General features: G+C 35.4%; 1 protein-coding gene across 1 annotated transcript; it reads right to left on the minus strand.

The window, feature by feature from the left end:
* Positions 1 to 786: 786 nt before the first annotated feature.
* Positions 787 to 11,562, minus strand: LOC117926858 (secretory carrier-associated membrane protein 1). The gene is made up of 12 exons (XM_034846151.1): positions 11,271 to 11,562; positions 8,171 to 8,278; positions 7,945 to 8,007; positions 7,476 to 7,509; positions 7,261 to 7,383; positions 4,754 to 4,816; positions 4,574 to 4,667; positions 2,478 to 2,523; positions 2,305 to 2,372; positions 1,545 to 1,593; positions 1,276 to 1,341; positions 787 to 1,175 (listed from the first exon to the last, which is right to left on the minus strand). The coding sequence occupies exons 1-12, from the start codon at positions 11,325 to 11,327 to the stop codon at positions 1,089 to 1,091; spliced, it is 858 nt and encodes a 285-aa protein (XP_034702042.1). The 5' UTR covers positions 11,328 to 11,562; the 3' UTR covers positions 787 to 1,088.
* Positions 11,563 to 11,767: the final 205 nt, after the last annotated feature.

Here is an 11,767-nt window from a genome sequence, read left to right on the forward strand (position 1 = left end):
ATGAAATAATTATAATTTGATTTTTTCAATTAAAACAAATAAAATAAATATGATGATATAATATAAAATAAATTATAAATATTACAAAAAAATTTGAATTAGGCCGGTGTTATGCTTAGATTGTTCAAACATTAACTCAAACCTAACTTGAATTAAAATTTAACTCCAACTCATGCCCAATATTAATATAATTGTCCAAATCCAAATCCGACTGACCCACCTAAAATACAACTCTAGTTTTACTTATATCAAATACCAACCAAAGAATCACTTCAAATCATTCTCCAAGTTTTAAAAATGATTTTAAAACAATAGAATCCGTTTTACAATAATTTTAAGATGCATTTCTTAACCTTTAACACTTAAAATTTTTCATCATTCAGGCATTAAAATTGTTATCAAACACACTCTTAACCCCGTTAAAAATCATTGCCAAATGGACTTAAAACTCCAATCAATTTCTTATTATCTGTAAGAGATCATAATTAATTTTGGGATGAAACCTACTTGGTTCTTATGAACTGTTTGGACAGCTGAAGGATGGCTTTATCTCATACGAAAATGAGCAGAAATTTTCCTTGACTGCGCCTTAAGCAAAGCACAAACTAATGGAAAACTTGTCAATTATAGCTGTTTCTTCAACCCATGAACCGCTGCTTAGCTCTCTTAAAAATGCATATATCCCAATCCCCCCATTGCCAGAACTGCACCCTTGAAAAGCCTAACAAGCAACATAATTTCCATGGCAGAATCGGAAAAAAAGGTTAAATCCTAGGAGTCTACATGTTAATGTGTAAATTATGTAGATTGTTCATTCGAGGAAGAAAATATATTACATATAAGCTTCCCGTGGAAACAAATAATGGAAATCATCATGTGAAGGCTCATCTCAAAGAAGACTGCAAAAACTCTATGTTCCTATCTAACTATTTCAGTTTGTCAATCAAACATAGTTAAGAAATCACATCAACAAACATGACACACTAAAGCAGCAATTGAAGGTATCAAATAACATATGGATTAAAAAGAATCGATCCTTTTGGGGCAAATCCAATCTAGATATATCAATAAGCACCATCCGTGGCACATCAAAATGCTTGCATTACAGTCCCTCTTGCCGCATCACGCTTTATCTCTTGAGCCTTGCCACTGCCTCGGAAGTACATGTAAACTTGCTGCATATTGGGATTGGGGACAAAGAGAGTTAGAAGAAACCAAGATGGAGTAGAAGTGCAGGGGATAGGAGCAGAAGAACTAGAAATCAGACTACTGAACCTGAACAACCCAGATACTGAGCAGTGATTCAAGGCAGAACAATCCAAATCCAATAAGGTAGAATATCTGCAATATAGGAAGTGTAAATGATCCCAATCCTTCTTACAAAAAAAAAAAAAAAAAAAAAAAGCCACTACCATGAATCCTGATAATAATTTGTCAAGGTTATAATGGTCCAGTAATATTACATGCCAACAATAATTTTCATAGTCACAATGATCCAGTGATATTATCCAGTTCATCGTAAAGGTCTGCAGTTTGGAACTTACCCCAACTAAAGCATGATTACTCAAAAGATCCACTGCAGGCAGGATTCCTCTGTGCCACAGGATCACATCACACAGGCATCAGTTGCAAAATAGACAATGAATTACCAATACTTCATAAAAGTTGTTCTTACATGATTACTTTTGTTTTATGGTAAAATATGGCGAATATAGTGACAAGAAGAAGGATTACAGAACTGTTATCATGTTTGGGGAGGGGAATTTGCCCATAGATTTAGGAGACAGCCCAGCTGGCAGAAAGTATGTAATTCTCTGGAGGGCTATAAATTCACCCTTCAAGATCATTCCTTTAATCCTTGTGCATCATTTAAGGGCTTAAGTCCAGACAGCCATTTTGCAAGCACCCAGGTTCCCCAGAAAAGTGAATTAATTAGGATGCTTTGGACACCATCAATCCATTTTTTTTTTCTTGAGCGCCACCAATTTTCATAAAGAGGACAAACCTCTGGCAGACATTCCAAGGCAATCAATTGACTCATTTCCAACTTCAAAAACCAACAGAGCACAGATTGTATGTCCAAATTTTTTATATCCGCAGATTGGGTGATTATGAACACCAATGGTTTCTTGACACTACTTCTGAATTCTTTTAGGAGATATGAGAGCTATTCATCCTCAAACTGGTATACCCTTCTTTGTATATATGTTGTTATCTTCTCAATAAAGAATTAATGAATGGAAAACTTATGTGAGAGACTTACGTTAAATCCTCTTGGACAGGAACATATCAAAGAAAACTTACGTGAGAGACTTCCCCTTGAATACAATTGGAGGAGCAACTGAAGCAAAGATGCAGAAGGCAATATGAAGCTGCATGGAGAAAACAAGGCAAAAAAAATGAGGTGACCACAATTTGCAGAACATCTACATTGCAAGTGAAAGCCAGATCCACAAAAAGAACATAAAACAGCTTACCAGGTAAAACAAGAAAAACCACCCGAACTTTAGAGCACTATCAGTCCTGATAATAGAGGTGACAGGACATTGTCAGGAAGAATCTCACAAAACGACAAAACAAAATACAAATAAATAAATAAAACAGAGTCAATAATATGGGTGATTAATTGACAAAAATTTGTGAACTACAAACAATTGTTTGTGCAATTCTACTTTGTCCCAAGAAGGATATATGCTCTAAAGGTGAACTAGGTGCAAAGTACAGAAGAAGAGTACCAAGAAGAATATCATTATATTTATTTATTTATTATTTTTTGATAGGCAAGAAGCATACCAGTTAATAAATCCTACATATGCAATCCATGTGCTTTTTTATTTAGAAAAAGTAACATACCAATACATCCAAGATCCAGGGTTGCATATATATTTCAGCTGACAGTTTAACATGCCCATATATCAATTCAATATCTTGAGCAGCTGAGCTATCTCCCAATAACTCAAACTATCCATCGATGGTATTTTTCTTTACAGTTTGGTGCTATTTACCTTGTAGGTCTGTCAGGTTTGCAACTATATTTCTCTGGGGCTTTGAAAACAAAACTGATTCTTATTGTGTTAAATGTTGAACAAAGTAACATTTGAATCAACATGCTTGTGTCAAAGCTGAGTATGCAACTCATATTCTCCTCCATTGTAAGGTGGGTGAATTTTGTGGGACACTGGCTTGTCAGCATGATAGCTTTGTTCAAAGAAGGGAAGTGTGGAGAGCAATGCTCTAATTCTATTTTAATGTGTTCAGAAGACTTTTGAAAGACAGAGGTGTAAGATGTTGGTAATAGAGAACTGAGCTTTACGTCTTTATTTTATTACTCTAGGTCTTCTTTGGGGATGAAATCTTGTCTCCCCTTCTTACTGAGAGCTAGTGCTTGCCTATGTTCCATTCCTGTCCCTTTTTTTTTTTGGATGGGTAAATTTTTGTCTCCATTGGAACTTAAACCTGGAACCTCCCACAAACCCTCCCCATCCCCTTACCACTTGAGCCAGGCTTCAAGGGTATGTTCCATTCCTGTTCCTCTCATTCTTTTTTGTGTATCTTTGCATACTTCCAGTATAATTGGGCTTGCCTCCTCTCATATGCACACACTTGGGCGTGCATGCACCTGCGCGCACACACATTCATTTGATTATAAAAAACATGAGTTACTCTTGAATCTTTTTTAGTGATTCACTATTCAATTTCAGCATAGAAACATTGCTTTCTTCTTCATATCAAATTCTTCCCCATATCTTTGCATTATTCTATCTTGAACTAACAATTTATTTCTCTTTATTTGTTAGAAACTTACGGCATAGTTATTATTTTTAATGTGGGCGGCTATTATGAAAATTCATCATAGAATGCACATCATTGTTTAATAGTTTAACCACCACAAAGATTTACTGACTAAAAATATAGAGAACATTTTTCTCTGTGTGTGTGTGTGAGAGAGACAGAGAGATAGAAGGAAGAGAGAGGGAGAGAGAGAGAACGAGAACATTCATTTGATGCAAGTGAACATATTGTAGTTAAATGTTAGAAAGAATATATTAGTATTCCTTCACTTGTTGATGCACAGGCTAGGAAGCAAGCATTTTTACCATTTAAAAAATAAGCATTAAATATGATGTTTCTTAGCATGACAAATCAATGCTTTTACCTAATATCCCTCTAAACATTTCCAAACACATTTACATTTTTTTCAAGCCCCCACAAATTTGCATTCACTTTGCAAAGGCAAAATATTCATAGCTCCATTAATAAATCAATGTATTGGATTTTAACATATCCAACAAGATTACTCCTAAAACCTTGAGATGATCAACATCAAGTAAAACAAATAACAGAGAACAATCAGATCTTAGAACCATTCTGAACATCTTCCTTTAACATCCAGAACAATGCAAAGGAACAAATTCATGGAATCATCCTTTTGATTAAGTTCCAAATCAAAAGATCTTACAGAAAATAAATCTAAATGGCGTGACAGGACCCATCCCCTACAATTGGAAGTCTGATATATGTCTAGTGTGGATGATATAATGGGAGTCATGTCTGGAATAACCATAAATAGTACCTCATGGCACGATAAAGAGGACGATACCACAACACATAAGCTCCTGGAACCCCTGATAAGAAGTAGATGATGGCAAGAAACCAAATTGTCGGACCTACAAGGAAAGCAAATTCAAGACCCAATTATGGAAGGTTACAATATTCCCCAAGGTTTGGGAGGTGAACAAAGTTCCAAACTAACCTTCCCCCTTAATCCAAGCTGTGGTAACTGCTACAATATTCCATGTAAGGCAAAGTACCAAACCTGCATGACATCACAAAATTTAAGAACTTATATCACTGTGGAAGGATGAATACCTATTATTCAATAGTAGATACTATTGTTCTATACTGTAAAGTGTTATATGACATCAAAACCAAACAAATATCAGAACAAAATAGCATCCAGTAATTTTATTGTTTCCACTTTGCTCAAGCTGGCTAGGTTTCTTGGGTTGGGCTCCTTTCCTATGGATGCATAGGACATCATTATCCGGTTAGTGAGCGCATGCCATAACACCATCTATCAAACCAATAAATATCAACTTTGAATGCTAATTAATTGCACAATACAACACCACATTAAGCCTTCTGAGGTGGATCCCTTCTCCACTAACAAATACCATTCTGTATGAACTTTGAAATTAAATTTTGAAATAATACACTTAATAATAATTAAAATATTTCTCTAAGGTTTGACCTTAGAGGTTGTTTTTAGATAGACTTTCATTAATCATCCATTACTCAAATTGCAGGTGATGAGCATTTAAAAATACTTTAATTATTCAGCACATCACTTCAAATATTTTAGATTACAAATTCCATAGAAGAGATAGTCAATGGCGAAGATATCAGTGTCCTTTAGTCCTAAAAGCATACTCAATACAGTATTGTTTTGGGCAATCAGTTTACTAGGCAAATTGATATCCATAGATCAAAAGATAATTTCATGTGGTGTTCACTCATTGATAGGATAAGTGATCTCTTATTCATCCATGGATGGAAGAAATCAAACCCTGTTTCATGGCAAAAGTTAACATTCTCATATCCAAAATCGATGCAAAGTATTGAAAGTGCTTGGGTTTGGAAGGAGAACTAAAAGACCAATATGAGCAAACGCATATGATTGTTAAAACAATGGGCCACTGTAAACTATTTTACATTTTACATTTTTGCCAAGGCATAATTTCCATAGGATCAAAGGGAGCACAAAAAATTAATTCCTTTGGGTAATTACTGGCAGGCAAGTTAATGGCATGCAATTTAGTTCTTCATGAGTCCACAATTTATTGAAATTAAAGTTGATCATATTCATATGCACGTTCTTGCACTTTAGGATAATAGGATTATTTGAATATGCTTCAACCTAGCACAGACAAAAAGTTTAATCTAAAAAAGTCTGCAACTTCACTCATTCTTGTTTAATTTTTTTATCTAAAAAGGAAGCAAATTTAACCCTCATCCATATAGAGGTCCCAATAACTTGAATCATGCGTCTACTTCTAAAACAACCGCTACATCAGGATGTTTGATCTGGAAAAAGAACCTTCTTTCACAAGTACCTCCCAGAACTTCAGATGGCAGTCAGTTAACACAACAATTTTATGCATAAACATCATTTCAGCTACATAATTTGCTGGATAAAATCTACAAAAATAACAGTCAAGAATACCGTATACCACTTTAGTCAGAAGGTTACACTTTAGAATTTCATATTAGAACTTTGGTTGACAAGTAAAGAAGTCGTACATACAGCATTTTTTCAATAAAAGAGGAAAAACTGTTCCATAATTGCCTACCATTGACCAAGAAAAGGCACATGTAAACAGAAATTAATTAAAAAATAATAGCAATCAATGCTGTGTGAAGATCAGAGAGAGCCAAGAAAATGTCCCTAGAAAGTGACTGGAAAAAGAAATTACCAAGGAACCAACCAGAAAGAGGCAGGCTTCAGCAAATAATGGTATTAAATATATTAAAGTATAAGAGTACAAGTATATATATTATTTTAACCATCTCCCACCCTCACAATCTTCCTCAAATTTGAGGTTCACCATGTGAAAAATAACCAAATATTAAAAAATTCAACTGGATCAACAAACTATATATCCAAGTAAACCCTACTTTGGTGACTTGGCATGTGGAGGATGGTTTCCTGTTCCATTAGTCTAACCAGCTAAATCATCCGGTTTCAAAAACTATATGTCTCAGAAGCAGTATACAGAAAATTTAATAAAGCAATTCAGACTGATGGACTAAATATCTTCGAAAAATTTAAGAAACTAAAAACTCTGTTAAGCATGTTGTTATTGCCAAAGTAGCTTTGGACAGTTCCCAGAGATGTGCAACTTGCAAATGGTCAATAAGTTGCTCTATAACTATAATCTTAATCATTAAGGAAGCAACATAATATCTGTGACAATATAACAGTTTTTAGATAAAACTAGATTAATCACAGAAGCACAACACTAAGGGTGTCAAGGTAAAAATTCATACCAATATATCATAGCTATGAGAGTGGTCTACTCTCACTAAAGTGCTCCTAGATCCTCAATAAAATTAGAAAAAGCCAGTATAAATTTTCTAAACTGATCTAAAATAGCATATCCAAAGAGAAGAGAAATGCATCTATGGATTCCACAAGAGAAAATCACTTTGGGACATTTGAAACTTGAACTTCTATCAAACAGGACTTTAAGGTTCACATACCCAAATATGTCGTGAATGCAACGTACTGCAACTTCTGTTGATGGATTGGTATTTCATTTGCAATGTCATGATGAATAAGGGGGAAAAATGGTGGCCAATTTTTCTCCTCTATGACAATTCCAGCTGCCAAAGAAAGAATGATATTTAGATTGTAGACTGCATGAAAACACTACTCAACCTAATTGATTCACTAATGATATAAACAACAGACAAACCTCGTGCTACAGCATCTTCCCTCCGTTTTAGTTCCTGCATAGCAGAAAGAAAGCTGATGACCAATTAATGGAAGGATGAATTTTATCTTTCTTGTATTTTTAGCCACTGCTTCGGTGGTTTTTTAATACAATCTCTTTATTTATGAAAAAAAAACATTATCTTTAAAAAAAAATTCCACAGTATATATATATATAAAATGAGAAGTGATGATCCAATCCTTTTTGATAGCCAATGCTCCATTCCTACACATCTTGTCAACCTATAGGGTTCAGTTCGCAAGTCAGCATGGACTTCTATCACTTAAAAAGAGATGCCTATAATGAACCTCACAATTAAAAAAGCAAACTCAACATGATTTCATAATCATTGATATCAAACACTGGCCTAGCTTAATTCAGATGCATCAAATTTATAAATTATATCAAAATCAATTTCAAACTACCATATGACATAGGATGAGTGAAGTACCTGTTCTCTCTTTTTCAGTTCAGCCTCTTTGGCCTGAAGTTCCCTCTCCTTTGCCTTTGTGTCCTACAATTGAAAGCAAAAGAACTAAAAACTTGAAATGCATGCTGGCACGGAATGTACAGGTAACAAAATGTAATACATAACTTAACATTTTTTTTTCTTTCGCTTTTCATTTTTTAAAATATAAATAAATAAATAAGAAACATCTTTGTCAACTTTGATCTACCTTTGCACCATCAAGAGGAATATCAACTGTTGCACCACGATAACCAGCAGGTTCAGGGGGGAGTGGTGAAAGCCTAGAGTTGGCTGCAGGGGGGACACTACCAGGGTTCTGGCAATCTCAGTAAGAATACAATAGATAAGCATCCATAGGCAGCAGGGCATCATGTAAACTTAATCACCCAAAAAATGCATGATAATGCACAAGCATGCAAATAAAGTCATCATAACAAACATTACCATAATTTCGAAAGTATTTTGGAAAAGGAGGCTAAATGAGCAAAGGACTACAACATGTTTTAAGGGGGAAAAAACAAATTGGAACATTTTGTAAGACAGCCAATTTTCCTAAAAGCTTCAACTCATAGGATTTGGGCCCACAATGTAGATCATGCACTCCAACATCCTCCCTCATGTGCAACCTCATACCCGCACATGGGAAGACACATAGGCATACACAGGCCCGCAGATAAACAAACCCTAAATAGTCTCCTTTGGGCTTATTAAAGTGCGGAAATAAACATGCGGTAAGGTTCAAACACCTTACCTTTCGCCAAACGAGGCTATGACAACATGTTAGACAACCAATTTTCCTAAAAGCTTTAGCTTATAGGGTTTAGTTTCATAATACCTATCATGCACTCCAACACATTTCTTGGTTGAAAAATAAATTTGCTATGGAAATTGGACATAAGACCAATTTCAAATAGCATGTTCAAGAAGCAACCAGTAGATTTTGTTGGGAATCCCACTGCAAAAAAAAAAAAAAAAGAAATGGATAATATATGATAAAAAGGAGGATTAGGATGTGTTATTTCAATTTTTCAACTGAAAGCATAAGAACAAACCAAATGCACAACCACCAAAACCTTATCCACTCTGGATGTCTCTCACTACTACCACCATAACTTCCACCATCACTGAAACCTACCACCTTTGGTACACATTCACCAACATCACTAGCAAGCCACTACTTAACTACCCCCCTATAGCAAGAGGTTGGCATTACCTATGTTTCAAGCATCACAGCCACCTACACTCTTATCACAGCGGCCCCTAATACTTCCATTCTATCAAAATCGCCTCTAGCATTTTCTCACTTTCATAATTCATCACTACCACAGTCATTATCTTTACCATCACCCAAACTGTTGCCACCTTCACCAGCATCGCAACACCACACTTATACCACAATTCATCCCCAAATCCATCAATGTTGCTAGCCTGCCCCATTACCACTAAGATCACCTCCTCCTGTGTAATTCATCCCTAGTACAGTCAAGAAACCAGGCCATCATCTCCAACAACCTGTCACAACTAACACATCTGACATTTATAACATTTTCATCACCACCCTGACCATCAATTGCAGGATGCTAAAACCACCACCACCACTACAAACAACATGACATCAGCGTAGCAGTCGGCCACAGCACCACCTCTGATATTTTTCATGAAAATACATCCAGAATGAAGCTGTGGCCTCTAGCATCCCAATACCACCTTCTCTAACACCCTTCTGCTGTAACACTATAACCATCAGAATGCCACTACCACAACTGTTACAAAGGGCAACCACTACTGTTACCATCTCACTAACACTACAAAGCCATGACCTCTAAATATCGATCACACAATTATCATCTCTAAACCTCTTAGCACTCAGATAATGCTAAGTCCAACTCCATTGAAGAATAGGAATTCTAAAGTGTCATTCAAACAACAGACTTAAAAATTAGACAATATTCAAATGTACAATTTCCAATTCATAAAATGGAACACAAGACCCAAATGGAAAATTCTCTCAGCCAATGCAAATCTAAACACAACTAAAAAACTACATGACTCATGTTTGCACAATATGAAGAACAGAAAAAGCACATCACATTACTAAATAAATGAACTCGCTCCTGTTCCTCTCAATTTTCAAAAGAAACTCTTTAAACTGCCTAGAGGTCGTCCCCAAGCTCCACCTCCCCTCCATCTTTATGAAATTATCAATAGCAGCATGTCTTTAAACTAGAGCATACAATATTTCCATAAATCTGTCTCCACAAAGAGTTTTAAGCAAGGGCTGCCAAGCTACCATATTTATCATGTTTCTGCTGCCTGGACAGTCCTTACAATCATCACCATAACTGATTTTCTGCACACATGACCAAGCATCCAACTAGAAGCTCCTTAACCTTATCATATTATCTAACTTGATAACCATTAAGTAATGCAGATGTTCCCAAATTTTCTCAACGCACTCATTTTAGTTCAATATTTCTGAGCCTTTCCACTCATATTCACCTCAACTCCATCATCATAAGTACACTTATGAATGAACCCCTTTGCTTTCCACAGTCTGATTTAGATATTATATAATATAATAACACAATGCATTAATACAATAAAACATAGACATTTGTCACCTCAGGAAAGAGAGACAAAACAGCAGCTAATTCCCCAACCAAAGCATTCCCATCATACATGCTGATTCAATCTCCGAACTTCTCAACAAATGCAATGTCATTGACGAAAGCAAGTATAGTTAGAAAAGTTGAAAATAAAAAAGAAAAACTAAAGCTTTGAAATATATTTGGGATGTGATCAAACAAAAACCTTGGTCAACCGAATCTAATACAATTGCTTTGCTTAGTTGAGATAAATTTTTCATTTTTTTAACAAACAAAATACGAAGGATCCAAAAACCAAAATTTTGTTTTCTTTCCTTTCAACTCAATTTCATTAAAGTAAAAAAAAAAAAAAAAAGAAACCCAAAATCAGGGGAAAAAGCTAAAGAAGAATAAAAAAAAAAGACCCACATATGAGAATCACATCGAAAATTCGTAGCCAACATGAAAATCAAATACCCAAAACAGATCTAATAGACGTCGAAACCAACCACAAATCCATGTCCACCAAAGCATTGAACAAAATCATCAAATTCACTAACCGAACATAATATAAACCACAAAATTTGAGTTGAATTACACCAAACATCACATCCAGAAAAGAAAATACAAAATAAAAAAATAAAAATAAAAATAAAAATAAACAATCGTTCATCTGAGCAGAACTCATCAAACACTGGAGATCGGAATAGATTCCAGACTCACCGCGAATGGATTCACATCTTCTTCGTCAAAAGGGTTACTTTCGTAACGGCCGGCCATGGGAGAGGGCAGAAGCAGAGATCTGGAGATTCAGAGAGAGGTGGGGTCGGAGGAAACGGGAGATTTGGGAAATTAGAGCTTCGGTGGAGACAATTAAGGCGGAAGAAGTTCGAAAAAGAGAGAGAGAAAGAAGTGCTGATGGGTCTGCGTAGCCTGGCTTAGCCTTTTATGTTGGCGTTTGTTTCCTGGGAAACTTGAGTGGAAAGAACCTATTCGCGCGTCGGACGATGCAAATGGCTTAAATAGTCCGTACATGGGGCTCTAATCGCTGAATTGTCTAGCAACCCTGTTCATTTATTTTCCAATAATTCCTTCACATATAATGCAAGTTCCCAAACATCCCATAATTAGAAAGGCTTGGAAATTGATATTTTAAAATAATTATTAAAAATTGAAATGAAAAAACTTTTAACATAAAATTTCTTAAAATACCCCATATA

Source organism: Vitis riparia, chromosome 12, assembly GCF_004353265.1.
Source record: "Vitis riparia cultivar Riparia Gloire de Montpellier isolate 1030 chromosome 12, EGFV_Vit.rip_1.0, whole genome shotgun sequence".
Taxonomy (NCBI): Eukaryota; Viridiplantae; Streptophyta; class Magnoliopsida; order Vitales; family Vitaceae; genus Vitis; species Vitis riparia.

Excerpts from the sequence above, each read along its gene's own strand:
- LOC117926858 (XM_034846151.1), bottom strand. The coding sequence starts at position 11,327 with ATGGCCGGCCGTTACGAAAGTAACCCTTTTGACGAAGAAGATGTGAAT. Across the intron at positions 2,373-2,477 it reads GGTTTTTCTTGTTTTACCTG|CTTCATATTGCCTTCTGCAT; the intron begins GTAAGCTGTTTT and ends TTCTCCATGCAG. Across the intron at positions 1,594-2,304 it reads TTCAAGGGGAAGTCTCTCAC|AGGAATCCTGCCTGCAGTGG; the intron begins GTAAGTTTTCTT and ends CCTGTGGCACAG.